This window comes from Lactuca virosa, chromosome 4 (genome assembly GCF_052849685.1).
Source record: "Lactuca virosa cultivar CGN04683 chromosome 4, Lactuca_virosa_CGN04683_v6, whole genome shotgun sequence".
NCBI classification, from domain to species: domain Eukaryota; kingdom Viridiplantae; phylum Streptophyta; class Magnoliopsida; order Asterales; family Asteraceae; genus Lactuca; species Lactuca virosa.
Window position 1 is genome coordinate 46,660,388 of NC_136429.1, and position 20,197 is coordinate 46,680,584.

The 20,197-nt window shown below is 38.2% G+C and overlaps 1 protein-coding gene and 1 non-coding gene across 2 annotated transcripts; both read left to right on the forward strand.

Moving 5' to 3' along the window:
• The first annotated feature begins 212 nt into the window (after positions 1–212).
• On the forward strand, positions 213–2,178 carry LOC145103976 (coniferyl alcohol acyltransferase-like). Its single transcript, XM_079041260.1, has 3 exons — positions 213–738; positions 908–1,465; positions 1,641–2,178. Exons 1-3 carry the CDS (start codon positions 322–324, stop codon positions 2,046–2,048), a joined length of 1,383 nt encoding a protein of 460 aa, XP_078897386.1. The 5' UTR covers positions 213–321; the 3' UTR covers positions 2,049–2,178.
• A 7,004-nt stretch (positions 2,179–9,182) lies between these two features.
• Positions 9,183–9,289, forward strand: LOC145110410 (small nucleolar RNA R71). The gene has a single exon (XR_013709790.1). It is a non-coding gene; the product is annotated as a small nucleolar RNA R71 (small nucleolar RNA).
• Positions 9,290–20,197: the final 10,908 nt, after the last annotated feature.

Below are 20,197 nucleotides of genomic sequence, written 5' to 3' on the forward strand. Positions count from 1 at the left end.
AAGATTAGACTATATTTGTAATTTTCTCTTAAATTATACCTCATACACGACATGCTTTTTTCTATTGCTTTAGGAAAATACTTGTTAAACATTAACTAAACAATTAAAAATAACTAATTTAATTAAAAGGATGACATTCCAACAGGTAACGTGGCTAGCTATATATGTGATGTGCAACATGAAGTACTCCTATATATACCTACCATTGTTAATCTTGATCAACCTGCAACAATTTCCTCCCTCATTCTCTCTCTCTCTCTCTCTCTCTCTCTCTCTCTCTCTCTCTCTCTCTCTCTCTCTCTCTCTCTCTCTCTCTCTCATATGGGTATTCGGGGTAAGAGTTACTCGGTGCAGGTGATTGAGAATTCAGTCGTGCATGCTGACGAACCATGGAATGACCACTGGTTACCCTTTACAAACCTAGACTTGCTTGTTCCACCATTTGATGTTGGCTCTTTCTTCTGCTACAAGAAACCATCCCATGGGAGTTTCCTCAACATGATAAACACCCTCAAAACTTCCTTATCCCGAACCCTCAAACTCTACTACCCACTTGCTGGTGAGATCCTATGGAATGCAGCTGCCGGAGAGAACCAAATTCACTGCAACAACCGAGGAGTTGACTTCATCGAAGCTGTTGCAGACGTGCAGCTCAAGGAACTCAATTTGTATAATCCTGACGACAGCATTGAGGGCAAATTAATCCCTAAGAAGCTACATGGTGTGCTTGCTATTCAGGTAAGGACTTATTTTAACCCATATCTATGATAAAAAACGGTTTTAACCTACACTTTCTAATTTCTATGGCTTAAAGATTTAATGCCAATTAGTTGCCACCACTTATATATATTTACTCCATCCTTTGTTTCTCATGGAAAACTTTTTTACAACTTTTCATGATATGCAGGTTACAATGTTTCCATGCGGAGGCATGGTGTTAGGATGCATGTTTGATCATCGGGCAGCGGATGGATGCTCAGCTAACATGTTTATCTCATCATGGGCAGATATGGCACGATTGGAAACCCCATCTATGTTGCCTTCCTTTCGGAGGTCGATCTTTAATCCAAGGTCACCAACCAGTTATTCCTCGTCCATAAACGATGTGTTTGCTCTATATGAACACACGCCCATTACCAATAATGAAGAAAACCATGATGGTGGAGATCCTTTACTCATTAATCGTATATTCCACGTTGAGGGTGAGCAGCTTAACAGGCTACAACTGTTGGCGAGTGAAAGTGGGAGTAGGAGGTCGAAGCTAGAGGCGTTCACTTCTTTCTTGTGGAAGATAGTCGCATTGAGTTTGGAAGAGTCAGGAAATCACAACCAACTGTGTCGTGTGGCTGTTGCAGTCGATGGAAGGAGTAGATTGAGCCAGGGAGATGGAGAAGAGAAAGAAAAACTAATGACTTCGCACTTTGGTAATGTGTTATCGATGCCTTATGGGGCAAAAAGATCACATGTAAGGAATTTATTCATGCGTTAGCTAAGTTACTAAAAGATACCATACCACACACTTTTATATTCTTGAACATTAGTTTTGATATAAAAGAATAAAGATTGTTTTTCAACAAAACGACATGTAAAATGGTTATAAATTTAAATACAATTAATTGTCAATGTTTTTGACATGTTAGGAGTTGATGGAGATGTCATTGAGCAATGTAGCTACGGAGGTTCATGAGTTCTTGCATACTGCCACTGGGAAAGGCCATTTTCTTGACCTCATCGACTGGGTGGAAGAACGACGGTCATTGCCACTAATATCAAAGGCTTTTGCTGATGGAGAGACGGCGGTGATGGTTTCATCGGGACAGAGATTTCAGATCATGGACAAGATGGATTTCGGGTGGGGTAAGGTGGCCTTTGGATCATGCCATGTCCCGTCTGCAAGGAAAGACTGTTACGTGATGACTTTGCCCAGTCCAACTAACAAAGAGGATTGGGTTGTCTACATGCATCTCCCAATGATTCATATGAACTATATTGAGGCACATGCTGGGCAAGTGTTCACTCCGTTGAATGTTGATTACCTCGGGCTTTGAGTTTGAGACATGTATTGGTTAAAATTGATGTTGACTTTTGTAAAAAAAATGTTCATGTATTGGTTAAAATTGATGTTGACTTTTGTAAAAAAAATATTTCTTCAAACTTGAGTGTTTTTTTTCAAGAAGATGACAAGAGGACTTAAGATCTTTATCTTCAATTCCCCTCAAATTATGTAGAGAAAAAAATCAAATAAATTGGCATACTCTTTGAATTGTTCAGATCTTGTCTCAAAAGAAGTACTAGCATGATCAACAATATATAAGAAATAATTGACTCTAAAATTATCTTGAGTTGTAAATGAAACTTCTTTGCTACTTGAACTCTCATCAAAGCTTTTTTTTCCTTTGAATCAAACTCTTTTGTGGACATATTTAATCAGTACCCATTTTAATAACAATCTCCTTAGCTTCATCGGTTGATTTTGATACCAGATAACAGTTGATACCAAAAATTCAAAGTTACGAAGTTCTTTTTCTGCTAGTGAACTTGTTTCACTTGCAATTGCAACATCATTATCATTTTCTCCAACTTAAAGTAAAGCTTCCCGTACATCGACAAGTTGTACTTTAATAGTCTTTACACTCTCAACATGACTTTACCAACGAGTTTGACACAACGAATCAAGACTCCAAGCTTTAAAGTTATCTTTCAAAATTTCCCACACCTTAGTAGAGTTTGCAAAGATGGTGTAAATGCATTGGATGAGTCCAAAAAAAGCTCTTTCCTTTAACACACTTAGGGGGTGTTTGGCTAAGCTTATTAAAACAACTTATTAGCTTATTAGTGGTTCCACACCACTATAAGTTTAAAAAGTGTTTGGATGAAAAATAACTTATTCCGGTGAGGAAACTCTAATAAGTCATTTTTTTATAAGTTACCCCACACTTATTAGCTTATAAGTTAATAAGCTAATAAGCAATAAGCTTTTTTGCCAAACACCCCCTTATTAGCCATATCACATAATGTAAGATTAAGAGAATCATGAGTGTTTTCCTTTCATATTTGGTCCATTATCATAACCTTGACCACACATATCAGCAATATCAAGACCAAGAGACTTTAACTCCTCAAGTGTAATATCAAATAGTCCTTTTCCGGTGGTATCATTAACATTTAAAAACCCTAAAAAGGACTCCTCGATAGTAACATAATTAGATGAAAGCCTTAAGTACCTCACCAATATAGTCATCTATTCTTGGTGACTTAAATCAGGAGTACAATCAAGTTTGATTATGTAGTACTTTGTTTCCTTTATTTTCTTGATAATTTCTTTTTTAATTTCTTGGGCTATCAAAATTATTAGTTTGTTTTGGATCTTGTGCCCAATATAATGTACATGAATCGCATCACTTGTGATACTATAACATCTCAAAAATCAAGGTAAAATTTTTCATTTTTAAATTCCAACCAAAGACCATAATTGTTTTACAAACATGGTTCTCAAAAGTAATAATCACGAATCATAGTGTCCCAAAATCAAATATCATAAAATCAGAATGATGTGCACGATCACGCCTTTGCTTTCCCCCGATCGTTAGAAGCACCTGAAACATAAAACTTAAATGGTAAGACAAAGCTTAGTGAGTTCCCCGAAAGTACCACACACCACCAAACAAATATACATATTGCATGTTGGGTCCACAACCTCTCGGTTAGATTACCCTGGCCCACAACCTCCCGGTTCGATTGCCCTGGCCCATAACCTCCCGGTTGGATTGCCACGCATATTGGACATTGGATCTACAACCTCCCGGTTGGATTGCCTCGGGTTTGTTGGCTTACAGCACAAAGCAGTACAACCTCAACCCAACCATACTATGTCGACATACGCAACCGATAAACGTATAACCAGGAAACAAATAATCATACAGAACTAGCAGATCAATATAACATAACAACATCCTATATACCAGGATACACAACCTAGTGGGCCAACATTAGTGCCTTTGACCCACAAGTATACTGAGGAAAACTCACCTCATAGTCTGACAAAATAGCTAAACGACACACTGCTCCGAATACCAACTCTACAGGCCACTTATACAACAAATAATGACCATGTCTCAAACCACTACTCAAAATACCAAAAATGCCCTTAGGTCAAACTTGGTCAAGGTCAACGGTCAAAGTCAAAAATCAACCTACAACTGACCGCCATGTCATGGCCATCCTTGGCCACACCGTGACAGCAAAACGATAAAATAGGCGCAAGGCAGTCGTCCGCCACGACGTGGGGCCTATTTGCCACGTCGTGGGGACTGCTCATACCAGCTTAATCCAATAAGCTCTTAATCCATCAAACCAACCGTTCATACTTTCCATAAGGCATCCTCTCATCCAATAGGCCACAAAAATCGATGCTTTATAGACATGCATGTCTTGAACTTAAGCTAGGTAAAAATAGAGTAAAAAGGGACCAAGATCTCATGCAACAGTTCAAAACTCTATACAACTCCAGATCCAACACTCCTAACCACAAAGGGACTCTAGGGATTCATAAAGTTGGAAACTTTATGGAATCCCAATACTCCAGTATGCTCCAACATGAAGACTAAGTCATAGAAACGTAGATCTATGCACAATAAACCAAAAAGCTTGGAACTTGAGGACTTACAAGAGTCCAGAAGATGCACAACAAGATGATGAGAAGAGTTGCTTGCTGGCTCCAAGTCTAAATGTCACCTTCTTTTTCTTCTAATCCCCAAAAATCAACACAAAAGGCTTAGAGAGCAAAATGGAGGTTAGGGTTTGCTTGGAGGCTGAGAGAGTGTGATGGAGGCTGAAGGTGAGCAACCTCAACCATCATATTCCCTTAAATAGGGCGCAAACCCCAGATATTGGGGTTTCTCCTTAAACAGCTGCCACACTGAGGCCATAGGCTGCCAGGTCGTGGCAGTTATTTAAAATCCGCGTGTTCAAAAGCTATGGTCACGTCATGGGGATCCATCCGCCACGCCATAGCCACAAAAAAATCCATACTTAAAAAAACAACCTTAAACGAGAGAGACACACTTGGATCAAGGTGCTTGATACGTGTTGATTGTACTAATTTTAATCCTACTAACTTAAACACAAAGACATACACACGAAAGGCAGTGTACCTATCGATTAACAGTTTAGTTCAGGTAAGTAGGGTATCGAACACAAGGAACGGTAAACAATTAAAACTAATACTAATATTATCTAAATAAAACAGTATCTATTCGGGACCTTGTCATCGTCCTGTCTCATGTTAATGGAACATTAGATGAATCTATGGATAAGCCTGTGGATTGGTGATCTGATATCTCCTTCTTAAGCTGCTGATGGGATATAAACTCCATTGGCGATTGAAGTCCACCAATTTGGTGAATTGACCCCATTTGGAAATTTCTTGTGACAGTGATCTAGAAACACACCAAAACCTTCCGTCATAACCTCTGATTGGTCGTACAAGCCCATTCTCCAAGCTAGTTCAGCCATGTTGCATTCTCTATACTCTCCCCCAAGACAAAAAGTCAAACTTTGAGCATTAAAATAATCATCACCACCCCGAAATTTAACCGTAGCATAGAACTCCAAACACAACTCCTTGTAAACTGGTTCTTTCAATTGAAACAATCTTCTCCATGCGGTACATGTTATCCTAACCCCATCATTTACAAAGACTTTCGTTAGGTATGGATTCATTGCTTCCACCAACCCAACTTCTTCCAACCATGACCAATTCAATTCATTTGCCAAATAGAACTCTTTCTTCTTCAATGTCTCTAACGTGCTTTTCCATTCAACCAAAGTTCTTTTAGACACCACTTGTGGAAAGTTATACCAAGGGAAATCCCCTTGGTCTCTAGGAATTTGTTGCCCTCTGCTACCCCTCCTCATTTTTCTGAACAATAAAAACATAGGAAACAAACAAATACCAAAAAGAAGTCAAAAATAAAATCTAAGTTAAAACTAGGCATTCTGAGAGATCAACTCATCGAGTTGTATGAACAATTCGACGAGTTCTATGAACACTTCAAAAAAATATGTTCTAATTCGACCTTAAACGACCATATAAACTTGAAATCACTTCAGGGATTTGTTTAGGATATCATAACATGTATTAAATCACAAGAAAAACCAGTTTAAACAATCTAATTTGCTCAAAATTGAAACCCTAGAATTTATACCAAGTTCAAAATCGGGGTTTTTTTCAACTAAATCAAGCATAATACTCATAAAAATCTTTACTTTAACATAATTAAGTGCGAAAAATCTTACCTTTCTTGGGGAAATTTGAGTAAAACCAAAAGATTTGAAAGTTTGTTCTTGAGAGGAAAAACTCGGCGAGTTTGGGTGCAATGGTTGAGAAACTGTCGATTTTTCCTTTTAGGGTAAAACCCTTATTTCACTAAGTTTAAAAATCGTTTTTTTATTTTCGGTAATAAAACTCAACTCGTCGAGTTGGGGGACCCAAACTCGTCGAGTGGAGACGGGTTCTAAGCAAAAGTCGCGAATTGTCTCCTCAACTCGTCGAGTGCACAACTCATACTCAGCGAGTTGAAGGTTCTGTACAAAAAATTTTAATTTTTTCACAAAGATTTTCCACCACACCCCACACTCAAACCTTGCTTGTCCTCAAGCAACACTTTAAAAAAGATTAGAAGACTAAGAGTGAAAATCCTAACAAAATACTAAAAGAAAATAAAAGAAATAAAAGACGAAAATGAAAAGAAAGAAAAAGGAAAAGAAAGCAAACTCAAACAACGGGTTGCCTCCCGCAAGCCCTTCTTTTTGAGGAGTCTTTAGGTGGACTCCTTCCCGCTCTACGTTGTAGCGGCTTCCTCCAACGGAACTTCCTTCTTCACATTTTGCTCTTTCCATCTTCTTTTATAAGCCAGTAGTTTCCTTATGTATGCCCTTTTCAAGTCTTCCTTTTACTTTTTAGTGGAATTTCCTTCATATTTAAGCTTTGTTCCTTTACCCCCTTTAATAATCTTTGTCTTCTCTTCTTCTTTTTGTTGTCCCACCTTTTCTACTTCCATCTTGTCTATCTCGATTTCTTTTTCACTTATCCCCTCATCATCACTTGAAATCACAGTTTCTGTCTCACTTTTTTCATATACTTGGAAATCGGGTGGTTGAAAGGTAAAAACTTCAAAAGTGGTAGCCACTAAGGTGCAAGGCTTGGTTCGCTTTTCCTTCCTTTCTTGATGCTTCTCCCAAATTTTTCATTCTTCATCCATAATTATTGACTCTATGTCTTCCATTTCCTGGTCAATCGTGTGCAAGCCAAAGGAAGACTTAGTGTCCTTATTATTTGTGTCATTCCAAACCATGGTAGTCTTTTGTTTCTTGTATCTTCTTTATCTGCACTTCCTTGAATTAGTTTCTCTAATTCTTGTAGGTCTCTTTGAGCATCAAAGTCCTCCTCTAAATAGAATGTGAATTCCTTTGAATTGTTTTCTTGCCAAAGTGCCAGTTCCTTCTAACAATTCATCAATTGTATCTACCAAAGAAATCTCATCATCACTCAACATTGAGTGCTTTACCGATTGATCGGCTCCAAATGTGACCGAATCATCGCCCACCCGGAGAGTAAGTTTAGACTATCGCACATCTACTATAACACAAGCGGTGTTTAGAAACGGTCTCCCAAGAATAATTGGGACTTTATGGTCCTCTTCCATATCCAATACTATAAAATCAGCATGATATACCAATTTATCAACCTTGACCAGAAGATCCTCGTAGATCCCCCTTGATATGTTACCGTCTTGTTAGCTAGATGGATTTCCATATGAATGGGTCTTGGTTCTGGAAGGTTTAACTTTTTGAAGAAGGGATATGGCATAATATTCACACTAGCTCTCGAGTAAGCCAATGCGTAACATGTAGCCAAATTCCCGAATTGACATGGCAAAGTTAAGCTCCCCGGGTCCCCCATCTTCTTTGATAATTTGTTCATCATAGCAGCTAAACAATTTTCATTTGTAACAACTTCTGATACTCCCTCCATCTTCCTTCTATTTGTGAGGAGTTCTTTTAGGAATCTTGTATACTTTGGCATTTGAGCTATTGCCTCAATAAACGGAATGTTAATATGGAGGGCCTTGATGTGCTCTAGAAACTTATTATACTCTTCATTTTGTCTATATTGTATAGCTCGACCTGGGAATGGAAAGGGAGGCAGGTAAGGTTTTAATGGAGGGTTATTTTTCTCATCAGATGTAAAACTCATCGAGTTCCTTTCCTGAACTCGTCAAGTTTCGTCGACTATTTGCGATTCTTGAGTTTCTTTTTCTTTTTCCTGCAACACTCTTAGATCTTTATTATGTATTAGAGTCATAGGAGTGAAAATTTGCCCAGACTTTGTTGTTATTGCATTTACATGAGCCACTCTCGGGTTTTGCTCGGTATTGCTTGGAAGTCCGCCCGGTGACCGCTCATTGATTTGCCTTGCAAGTTGCCCTAGTTTCTTTTCAATATTAAGTATCGACGCTTGTTGATTCCGTAGTAGAGCCTGTTGATCTTTCATCATAACTTGGTGCTCTTTCATCATAAGTTGTTGATCTCTTATTGCAGCATCAGACTCGTCATGCCTTTTTTCAGATGCGGATGAAAAACGTGCAAGCATAGCTTCAAAATCCATCTTCTTTTCTTGCACCGATTCTTCCTTTTGACATAAACCTCTCGCCTTTTGCCTATACTTTTCCTCCTTCGCCTTCTTTTATTCTTCATATGGTAGCCATTCCTTTTTAGGTTTCCTCCAGTCTTCATCGTATCTATCCCCGCTTGAATAACAAACTTGAAATTTCCGGTTCCCGTTCTCGTCAAGGTCACAATCTTTAGTAAGGTGAGGCCCGCTACAGTTATCACATCCTATTCGGATGGCATGGATGGATTGGTCCATCTTTTTCATCCTACGATCCATGCTATCCAACTTACTCATCATTGCCGCCATGTCATCAGAAACATAATTCACGACTCCTTTAGTCGAGTTGTTTCTTGGGTTATGATATTCTCTAGAATGCTTAGAGAATTCTTCAATCAACTCTTTTATCACTGCTGGTGCTTTCTTCGTGAGTGGTCCTTGGGAGTCAAGGAGCTGCCTAGTTGTCACATTTACTCCATCATAGAAGATGGAAACTTCTTGTTGCACGTTTAGATCATTTTGAGGGCAGTTTCTTATCAAACCCTTGTATCTCTCCCACGCCTCGTAGAGTGATTATCCTCCCATTTGTTCAAACTTGGCAATCATTTTCTTCAATTTCGCTACTTTGGATGGTGGGCAGAACTGATCTATGAATTCTCCGTGCATCTTTTTCCATGTCGTAATGGATACTAGGGGTAGTGATTTCAGCCAATCTTTTGAACGTAACTGGTAGCAACCGAATTAGAACAGTCTCGCGAGGCACATTTGGAATGTTGAAGTAGTCGGCTATGTCGTTGAACTCGTCGATATGTTTGTACGCGTCTTTGTGATCCTTCCCGTAGAATGGGATGTCCTTCAGTTGGGCGAGTATGTGACCTTTCAGCTCGAAATTGGTTGTTACAGTAATTGCGAGTTGCATAAGTCCTGGGCCGGTACCGTCATGTATGCGCTTCTTGTAAGTCCCCATGGGTATGTTCGCGATGTTGGCCATCACTTCTTCTAGCTCGGTTTCACTTTCTTCTTCAAATTCAGCGGGTTTGGGCTCGTAATCTTCTATCTTCTCATCTTGATCTTTCTCAAAACCGCTTGTTCCCTCGATTGCCTTGTCTTTCTTTTTGCGAATAATCGATTCCGGATCTTCCACAGGTGGCACTAGTGTAGAACTAAAGCCCCGGGTCATAAACTTCCTGAAACAAAACAAAAATTACGTGTAAAACAAACAAAAACGAAGAAAAAACGAAACTGGAAACGCGGCGAACTCGTCGAGTTCAGTTATGCACTCAACGAGTTTAACGCAAAAACAGAAAAAAATAAAAACGAAAATTTAAAACAGAAAAAAAAACTTGTAACTTTATGTGACATAAATCTCACACAAAGGATCGATAACACTACCAAATAAAATTAACTATTTAGAACTGTTCCCCGGCAACGGCGCCAAAAACTTGATACGTGTTGATTGTACTAGTTTTAATCCTACTAACTTAAACACAAAGACATACACACGAAAGACAGTGTACCTATCGATTAGCAGTTTAGTTCTGGTAAGTAGGGTATCGAACACAGGGAACGGTAAACAATTAAAATTAATACTAATATTATCTAAATAAAACAATATTTAAAAGGAGTTTTCTCTAATTTTGCAAGACTAGAAACTTAAGCAATTACTAAACACCTAAACAAAGGACAATTAACAACTAAATGAGAAGCAAAAGACAACTAGATTCAATAAAATAAAAGAGACTTCCGTTTAGATTCGATTCACTTATTCTCATGGTTGATTTTGTGGTAAGTGCAATGGATTATTATATCAATGGTTATCGATTTCTAAGATGATTAGGTTCATGTTCACTATTACTAATCCTTTTGCAAACAAGTTAATTCAAACAGTGATCAATTGATTAAACTAACAGGTTTCCTAGTGTTCAGTTCGAATCAAGTAAGATTTGTAATATTAGTTAACTAAATTGGTTGGTTCAATTAACTCATATGTGGTTGGTCATCACGCATGCTCACACATTAACTTACTTATTTTCTAGTTAACCCTAGGTTATGTTCACAACACTAGGCATACAATCTTGTTTTCACAAAACCATAAGATTCAAGTAATCAAGAAGATGTTCATGCAACTCAATATACTTAGTTATTAACAAAAAATAATTATCATTAACACATATGGATCTTTTAACAAGCTTAACAAGATAAATAACCAAATCAATATAACCCAAAGCCACTAATCAAACCATATTCATAAGATCATATAGTCTAAACAGAAGTATGGAGTTTTAGCCCATAACTTCAGCAAATAAATCCATAAAAACGAAATTCAATGTTGCAAACATGATTCACACAAAGAATTAAGATAAAAGTAATGGTTTAATGCCTTTGATCTTTTCTAAATTGACCTATAATCGAATTCTGAACTCCAAAGCTTCTTGAGAATGTCTCTGGTCTCCAAAAGTCGCTAAAAGCCTCCAACAAAAGTTAGGGTTTCGAATGAAAACAATCTATATACATAGATTTTGAAAAACAGCGCATAAACTCGCGAATCTTCTAAGCAACTCGTCGAGTTTAATGCATAAACTCACCGAGTTCTTCTTCATTTTTTCCTTCTTTCTTCAAAATCCAATTTCCAAGCTTCCAATTGTTAAATCCGCTTCCTTTTCCATCCGAGCATGTCTTTGTTGCTGAAAATGAAATTTTAAACTAATTAAGCACGTTTTGTTCATTATTTGAGATAAAATCAACCTAAAACATTAAGATAATGCATAAATTTTATGATTAAATATGCCCATATCAGTGTTATAGTTCTCCGCCACTTGATTCAGACTTCATCCTCGAAGTCCGCTGCTGCGAATAACTCAGGGTAGTGCTCTCGCATCTCTACCTTGGGTTCACAAGTCCATTCAGAACCCTTCCGATACTGCCACTGGACCTTGAATAATGGAACCACCTTGTTGCTCAAGGCTTTCGTCTTCCGGTCTAGAATCACCACCGGTCTCTCAACATAATTCAGGCGGTCATCGAACTAAATATCATCAATCCGAACCACTGCAGAATCATCAGCCATACACTTCCGAAGCTGGAAAACATGGAAGATGTTGTGAATCCGACTGAGCTCCTCACACATATCCAGTCCATATGCTACCCTTCCAACCCTAGAAATCACTCGAAACGGCCCAATATATCGGGGCCCCAACTTGCCCCTCTTCCTGAAGCGTATTACACCCTTCAAGGGTGATACCTTCAGTAAGACCATATCGCTGACCTGGAAAATCTAACTCAGATCGACGGCTGTCATGATAACTCTTCTGCCGACTCTAAGTTATCTATAACCTCTGTATGATCTGCTAGATAAGCTCTGTCATCTGAAGAACTACCTCGCTCTTTCCCATGACCCTGTGACGGACCTCTCCCCAACAGACTGGGTACGACACTTCCTCCCATAGAGGAGCTCAAATGGCGGCACACTGATACTGGAGTGATAGATGTTGTTGTAAGAAAACTCATTCATAGGAAGGTTGGTGTCCCAACTCCCACCGAAATTGATCACATAGGCTCGCAACATATCCTCGAGTGTCTGAATGGTCCTCTCGCTGACCATCAGTCTGCGGATGATAAGCAGTGCCAAAGCACAATCTCGTACCCAGTACCTCGTGGAACCTCTGCCAACATCGAGAAGTAAAACGGACATCTCGGTCCGATACAATAGAAACCGGAACACCATGTCAGGCAACGATCTCCCGCACATAAACATCGGCCAATTTCTCGGTCGATGTGCTTTACGGATAGCTAGAAAGTGGACACTCTTGGTCAAACGTTCCACTATAACCCATAACCCCTTAGCCGTCCGAGGTAACTTGGTGATGAAATCCATGGTTATATGTTCCCATTTCCACATGGGAACCTCTAAAGGCTAAGGCTTGTCATGCGGCCTATGGTGCTCGTCCTTGACCATCCGACAGGTCAAGCACCTATCAACATACCAGACTATCTCCCACTTCATACACGACCACCAGTAACTAAGCCTCATAACTCGATACATCTTAGTGGCTCCATGGTGTATCGAAAATCTGGACTTATGTGTCTCCTCCAACACAGTCTGCCTGACCCCACCAAAATCTGGTACCCAAACCTGACCATACCAGATCAATAAAACACGGCCATCGGTAGAAAACATGTCAATCTCACCCTTAATTTGCTCCTGTTTCTAATTCCCCTTCTTGACTCCATCGGTCTGAGCCTCCCTAATCAAATCCAAAAGTTGTGAATCAATAGAAATCCTCATACATAAGATCCCGACATAAGAACTAGTCGACTTGTGGCTCAAGGCATCAACGACCACATTCGCTTTCCCCGATGTGGTACAAAATATCACAGTCATAATCCTTGAGCACGTCAAGCCACCTACGCTGTCTCATGTTCAGATTCGGCTGATCCATGAGATATATCAAACTCTTGTGATCTGTGTAGATGGTACATCGGACCCCATAAAGATAATGCCGCCAAATCTTGAGGGAAAACACCACTGCTCCCAACTCTAGGTCATGCGTCAGATACTGACCGTTATGCGGCTTCAACTGCCAGGTAGCATAAAAAATCACCATCCGTCTCTGCATGAGTACCGCCCCCAAATCGGTGATGGATGCATCACAATATGCAACACAATGCTCAACACCCTCAGGAAGAGTCAACATTGGGGCCCCACATAATTTTTGTCTCAATGTCTCGAACGCAGCCTGCTGCTTAGGCCCCCAACGAAAATCCACACCCTTCCTCGTCATACGAGTAAGAGGTACGACAACCTTGGAGAAATCCCGAATAAATCTATGATAATACCTTGCTAATCCAAAAAAACTCCTGATCTCCGAGGGGGACTTTGGGATCTCCCACTGCATAACAACCTTAATCTTGGCCGGGTCGACCATAATCATGTTCTGGCTAACTAGGTGTCCCAAGAACTCGACATCCCGTAACCAAAATTCACACTTCGATAACTTGGCATACAACTGTTCCTGCTTCAAAACTCCCAGAAGCTCTCGAAGGTGCTCCTTATGCTGCTCTCTGGTCTTGGAATACACCAGAATATCATCGATGAAAACAATGATTGAACGATCGAGCATCGGCCTGCATACCCGATTCATCAAATCTATAAATGTTGCATGTGTATTGGTGAGCCCAAACAGCATCACCACGAACTCGTAATGACCATAACGAGTCTGAAATGTTGGCTTCTCCATGTCCTCATCCTTAACCCTCGTCTGATGATACCCTGACCTCATATCGATCTTGGAGAACCAAGATGCACCCTACAACTGATTGAAGAGGTCATCAATCTATGGAAGTGAGTAACAGTTCTTCACCGTTAACTTGTTCAACTCCTAATAATCAATACATATGCGGTAAGACCCATCCTTCTTCTTCACAAACAAGATCGGTGCTCCCCAAGGCAAACTACTCAATTTCATAAACTGCTTTCTCAAGAACTCCTGAAGCTGAGATGACAACTCATACATCTCTGGTGGTGTCCATGTATAGCGCCTTAGAAATCGGGGCCGCACCAGGAACCAAATCAATCCTGAACTAAACCTACCTCTCAGGAGGCACACCGGGTAATTCCTTCGAGAACGCATCTGGATATTCTCTGACTATCGGCCTGTCTGAAATTGAAACTCCCTTCTCTACCCGAGTGTCAACCACATACGCAAGATAACCCATACACCCATGCTAAATATACTGAAGAGCCCTGACAGCAGAACAAAAGGCTGATCCTACCCTGGTACCTTCTCCATAAATAGTCAGTTCACCCTCACTTGGGGTTCAAACTACCACCCTCCGAACCTCACACTTAATCATCGCACCAAACATGCTCAACTACTCCATCCCTACTATCACACACACATCCCCCCATGGGAATGGGGATCAAATCAATCAGGTAAGACACCCCGAAAATCTCCAAAATGCAATCCCGAAAAACACTCGATGTCGAAACCCAATGCTCGTTGGCGATGGAAACTCGCAACGGGCACTCCAACTCCCCAAGGGACATATCAAAGCTCCTACTGAAGGAATGAGACACAAAGTACTGACTCCCACCTGAGTCGAAAATCACAAGAGCATGCAAGAAATTACTAAGAAGATACCTAGCAGAATCAAAAACATAAGCATACCATGAAATAACTCGACAAAATAATAAATGAGAACATAATAGTAACAACGTCCAACGCTACCCTGGCCTCCTCTGCTGTGGGCTGGAAAGAACGACCTCGAACCCTCAGGGGCTCCACCCTACCCTGGCGTCCATCTGTGATATGTATGGTAGAAGTAGCTGGTGTATGCACGGGCCTGGCAGCAAGCAAGGGACACTGGGCCTTCACATGGCCCACCTGCTCACAATGATAACAAATCCTGCTGCTCAGCGGAGGAGCCTGTTGGCGACAGTCCTTCGTAAAGTGTCCCTCCTTGCCGCAATGAAAGTTCTCAACAAACTGACCATATGACTTAGGAAGCGAGATAAGAACTAAATCAATGGCTTACTGCTTCGAGAATATGACACCCATTCTATCCAATTTTTTAATACATGACTTCATTTTCAGAACATGCAGACACACAAAATTTCAATCTTCATGTTTACATGCCAATAGGGCTTCAGTAGTTTCATATCTTTCAACTTGTGGAAAACGTGACATTGGGAGAGTCACAAGAGGAGGAGAATGTGGAAGAGTTAAAGGAGGACAATGTCCAATATCACCATTACCTAAAGAAGGGAAGACATTTTCACCTTGATCAGAATGTGGAAGACCATCTACAAAAGATTGAGGAAAACTATTTTCATAAGAACGAGGAAGACCATTTTTTATCTGGATTAGACATCTAAAAGTAGGAAAAGAGAGAATTCAAGTTAGTTGATTTTAATCCTTAATTATTAACCCAAAATTTAAATTAAGGCTAGGATCCGTATTTTCATTTCGTAATATGAAGAGGGGTGCCGTAGTTATATCACGAAACTATTTTAGATAAGTAGAAACATTTCACCAATTTCAATCACACGAAACTCCTAGATCTTTTGAGATTTTCATTGAAACATTAATATCATGTTTAATCTCAGATTATGCTCTTACCAAGTGTGACTGAGATGTCGAGGATCACAATTAAGATTTGAATAACCATGCAAAACCCGCTTAAACACCCTCTATCGATTATAATCTCTCATTGATGTGCCGGTTAACCACACATGCTCCATCAACGCTCATAAACACGAGTTGTTTCGTCATTTCAACCTTAGTCCCATATTAGTGTGTCAGTTAACCACAAACTCTCCACTAATGAATCATAAAGAAATGATATGCGTTTTCATGGATTAGCATACATTTTCATATTTTCCTAAAGTAACTAGAGTGAGATTTTAAAGAAGGATCTAGTACTTTATATCATTATACTTTTAATGAGATTATGTCTTATCAAACCCGTTCGGCTAACGACATTCCATCATACAAAGGAGCGGTGGGTGAAAAAGACACTCATTCAACGGTAATTTTATAGGTCGTTTCCTTATACCTCTCTTATAGTATGACTTCGTGAATGAGGCCTACTATTAATTCGACTGACTTTTCTTATACATATAGTATTAAACGTTTTAATATATATATATATATATATATATATATATATATATATATATAAGGTGTATTTTAAAACTTTTTTTTAAAACACAAGGTTTAAATATTAGATATCTAAATTAGTCATATAATTAATTAATCAATCTAAAGCTAATATGATTTAATGTTTAATTTTAATTAAATAATTTAGAAAGTAAATAATTATCTTTAATTATACCTTTAATTAATTAATTCAAATTTAATCTCAATCCTTCTAGTTTTTCGAAATTAAGGTTAGCGTTACCAAATTTTAATTATTCAAATTTTAAAGAATTTAAAATAACAAATAAGGAAACTAGAAACCTTTAGAAAACCCTAGGGAATTTCGAAAATAGGTAAGGAGGTTAGGGTTTTAAGAAACCCTAGAATTTATCTAAATTTGCAAGACGCAAGGGTTTATTTTCGATAAACCCGAGCTAGATCAATTAACCTCATGCACAATCAAATGTAAGACCAAGGCTCTGATACCACTTATAGGTTTTATAGGGTATAAATTTACATGTGAATGCGAAAAAATCACTTAACACTTAAGGGCACATGCAACCTGTAGGTATCTATGTCTTCACATTTGAAAGCAATATACTATGAATATCAAGAACCCTACGAGAATCCTACTATAATAGAAATTAGTAGATCTAGGGTCACATACCCTTGAATTGCTGTAGTAAACAGTTCCTTGAATCATTTCCTTTATGGATCTTGGAAAGCTAGCACCAAAAGTATGATGCCTTTAGTGGCTCACACTAAAAACCCTAGAAACCATAGAGTGAAGAGGATAGAGAGGGAGGAGAATGAATTTTCGTTCATAAGCCTCTTAGAAAGGTTGTGCATGAAATTTGGCTCACAAGGGGTCCTAGTTATAGTTTAGGTAACTTGCAAGCAAAGTCATATTTGAATTGATTAAATAATAGATTTAATACAAGTTCAAATCTTTTCCTTATATGCAACCAGGAGGCTTCCAGAAACCCTAGGAATCCCTCCAAAACTCTCCATCCCGTGGAGGGTTCTAAAATTGCTTCTTTTGTTCAACTATTGAACAATTACCATTCACCCCTTGCACCTTTAATTAATTCCAATTAATCCTGAATTAATTCTTAATTAATTCTGATTAATAATTAATTAATTATTATTGATTTCTTATTAATTTATTAACAATATAAATTAACAAATCATTTATTTAACTATTGATGTCATATTAATTTATTAATCACATAACAAATTAACAAATCAACTATCTATTTCCATGTAATATATTAATCATATAATATATTAACAAACCATTTCCCACAATTTTCAGTTAGATTATTAATCATATAATAATTTAATAAATTATCCTTCTCTCTTCTAATATCAATTCTAGCTATTTATGGTTATGAGGGCACCCCAAAAAGGATTTTGATTCTAATTACAAGAATACACCAATTTAGTTATGAATTTAGACACTTTAATCCAACAACATGAATGTTTATACAAGTTTGCTAAATCTGTGATTATCCTCTATCGTGGCCAGTATATACGTAAACCTACAATTATGGACATCCACCAATTGTATACGACACATGAAAACAAGCGTGGGTTCCTTGTAAAGATTGGTAGTATTGATTGTATGTATCTAGGCGGTCAATGTGCCCTAATACGTGAAATGGTCAATTTATGCGAGGTGGTTAGAAGCATTCGATAATAGTTTTAGAAGTAGTGGCGTCCTATGATCTTTGAATATGACATGCATTTTTTTGTGCAGCAGGTTCCAACAATGACATCATTGTTCTAGACCAATCGATGATATTCAATGACATCTACCTTGGAAAATTGTATGATGTGTTGTTTCAAGGAAATGAGACATCATACAAGTGTGGGTATTACCTTACTAAATGGGTGTTGGTGATTTGTATCACTAATATTATTTAAGTGTAATGAGATTAATTTGTTGATCAATGTTGCCTTGATAAATATTAAACAAGTTAGGATGGTGCCGAGTGCACATTTGTTTAAGTTTGTCTTGCTTGAAAGTATACTGCTAATTTTTTTTTTTTGGGGGGGGGGGGGGGGTCTACCCACAGGGGTCCGGGGTCAACGCCCCTATAAGTGGGGTCCGACGTCAGCTCCCTTAGAAGTGGGGTCCAAGGGGTGGCAACCCCTAGCGGGGTCAAAGGAGCAGAGCCCCTGACTAAGGTGGTCGAGCTGTGACATTTTCAGACATGAACTTATTTTCATGTAACTATCATTTAGCAGTTTTTAGAAACGAAGTTATTTGCTATTAATTGGTCAATTTCATATCAGATTGGTACACAACACACATGACATAACTTCATTTCATTCTCTAATCTTGAATACTTAGTTTTATCCGATTAAAGATTTTCGAGTGTTTCATCAAAATGCTTTAATTTGAAAGTGTGTTTCACGGCTCTAAGTAATCCAAACAATCTTAACCGCGATTTTCTAACAATGGGATATGTTCCGACTTAGCTACATTTGTGAAATCATTTTCATATACAAACGATGAAAAGCATATAAAGTTTAAGTCGGCCCAAGAATCTGCTAGGAAGGATATTGAGTGAGCCTTTGGCGTTCTAAAGAGACGTTGACAAATATTCTTAGTATATTTTTCGAGCTAAAAAAATAAGTAGTGTGATGTATGCATGCATCATATTGCATAATATGATTATAGAAGACGAAGGAAATGTAATTTGTCACTAAAATGAAAATGAGAATTTACCAAACATCGAAGGAGTGGTATTGGCACGCCGGAGTACATGACGAACATAGAGAAAATATAGGAGTGAGTTAAACACCACAACCTTTGCACTAATTTGGTTAAACATGTCTTCAATGCTCAAGCGAATCCTGTTGTTAACGATTTTGGCGAGTTGTTCGACGATACAGTTGACGAACCGGACATGTTTGTAGATGATTCAAACGATGAATATGATGTTGTGAATGAAAATGATTAGGCGTGTCGTAATATTCTATTATATTTATGTTATGTTTTTTCTTATTTATGTCTTTAATTTAGTATGTATTTTTATTTATTAATGAAGTAGTTTTTTTTATTAATTTTATATAATTATTTTTTATTAAATTACATTTTATTTAATTTAGAAAAAAAAAGTGAGGCGAAAAGTGTGATAGGTTATTACCACACCAGCAGCTGTTATGGGTAGGGGTGTTCACGGGGCGGTTCGACTCGGATAGTTATAAAATTGTGAACCGTGAACACGGGACGGGTACCTCACATGCACTAACCGAAACCGAATCGAATTGCTTAAAGAACCGAACCGAACCGTATAAACACGGGTAACCACGGTTCGGTTCACGGATAACCGCTAAATGTAAACATTCAGTAAAACTATAAACTAAATATAAACCAATTAAATATTCAAAAATAATTGTTCAACCAACGAGTAAATTAAATATGACTTGCGATTTGCCGATGTTGAACTCTGTGTGGATCGATCATTTGTAGTTTAGAACAGATTCTTCACAAACTCTCTAAAATACTTTGGGTTACAATTACCTGATATAAAGAAAATAAAAACATATATGGGGCTAGTTTTCTTTTATTATAATCTAAAAAAATGCGTTGCAGGAACTGAAAAAAATAAACTAGAGTTCTTTGTTTTTCTATTCACTTATATATATATATATATATATATATATATATATATATATATATATATATATATATATATATATATATCGGTTCGGTTCGGGTATCCGCGGATATCTAAATGTCAAAACCGAAACCGACCCGTAGATACCCGGTTTTTTCGGTTTCGGTTTCGATTTATTTCGGTTTCGGTTTTTCCGGTTTCGGATTGGTCAGATCGGCTCGGTTTTTCGGTTTTGCGGTCTTTTTGCACACCCCTGGTTA

Excerpts from the sequence above, each read along its gene's own strand:
- LOC145103976 (XM_079041260.1), top strand. The coding sequence starts at position 322 with ATGGGTATTCGGGGTAAGAGTTACTCGGTGCAGGTGATTGAGAATTCA. Across the intron at positions 739-907 it reads ATGGTGTGCTTGCTATTCAG|GTTACAATGTTTCCATGCGG; the intron begins GTAAGGACTTAT and ends CATGATATGCAG. Across the intron at positions 1,466-1,640 it reads ATGGGGCAAAAAGATCACAT|GAGTTGATGGAGATGTCATT; the intron begins GTAAGGAATTTA and ends TTGACATGTTAG.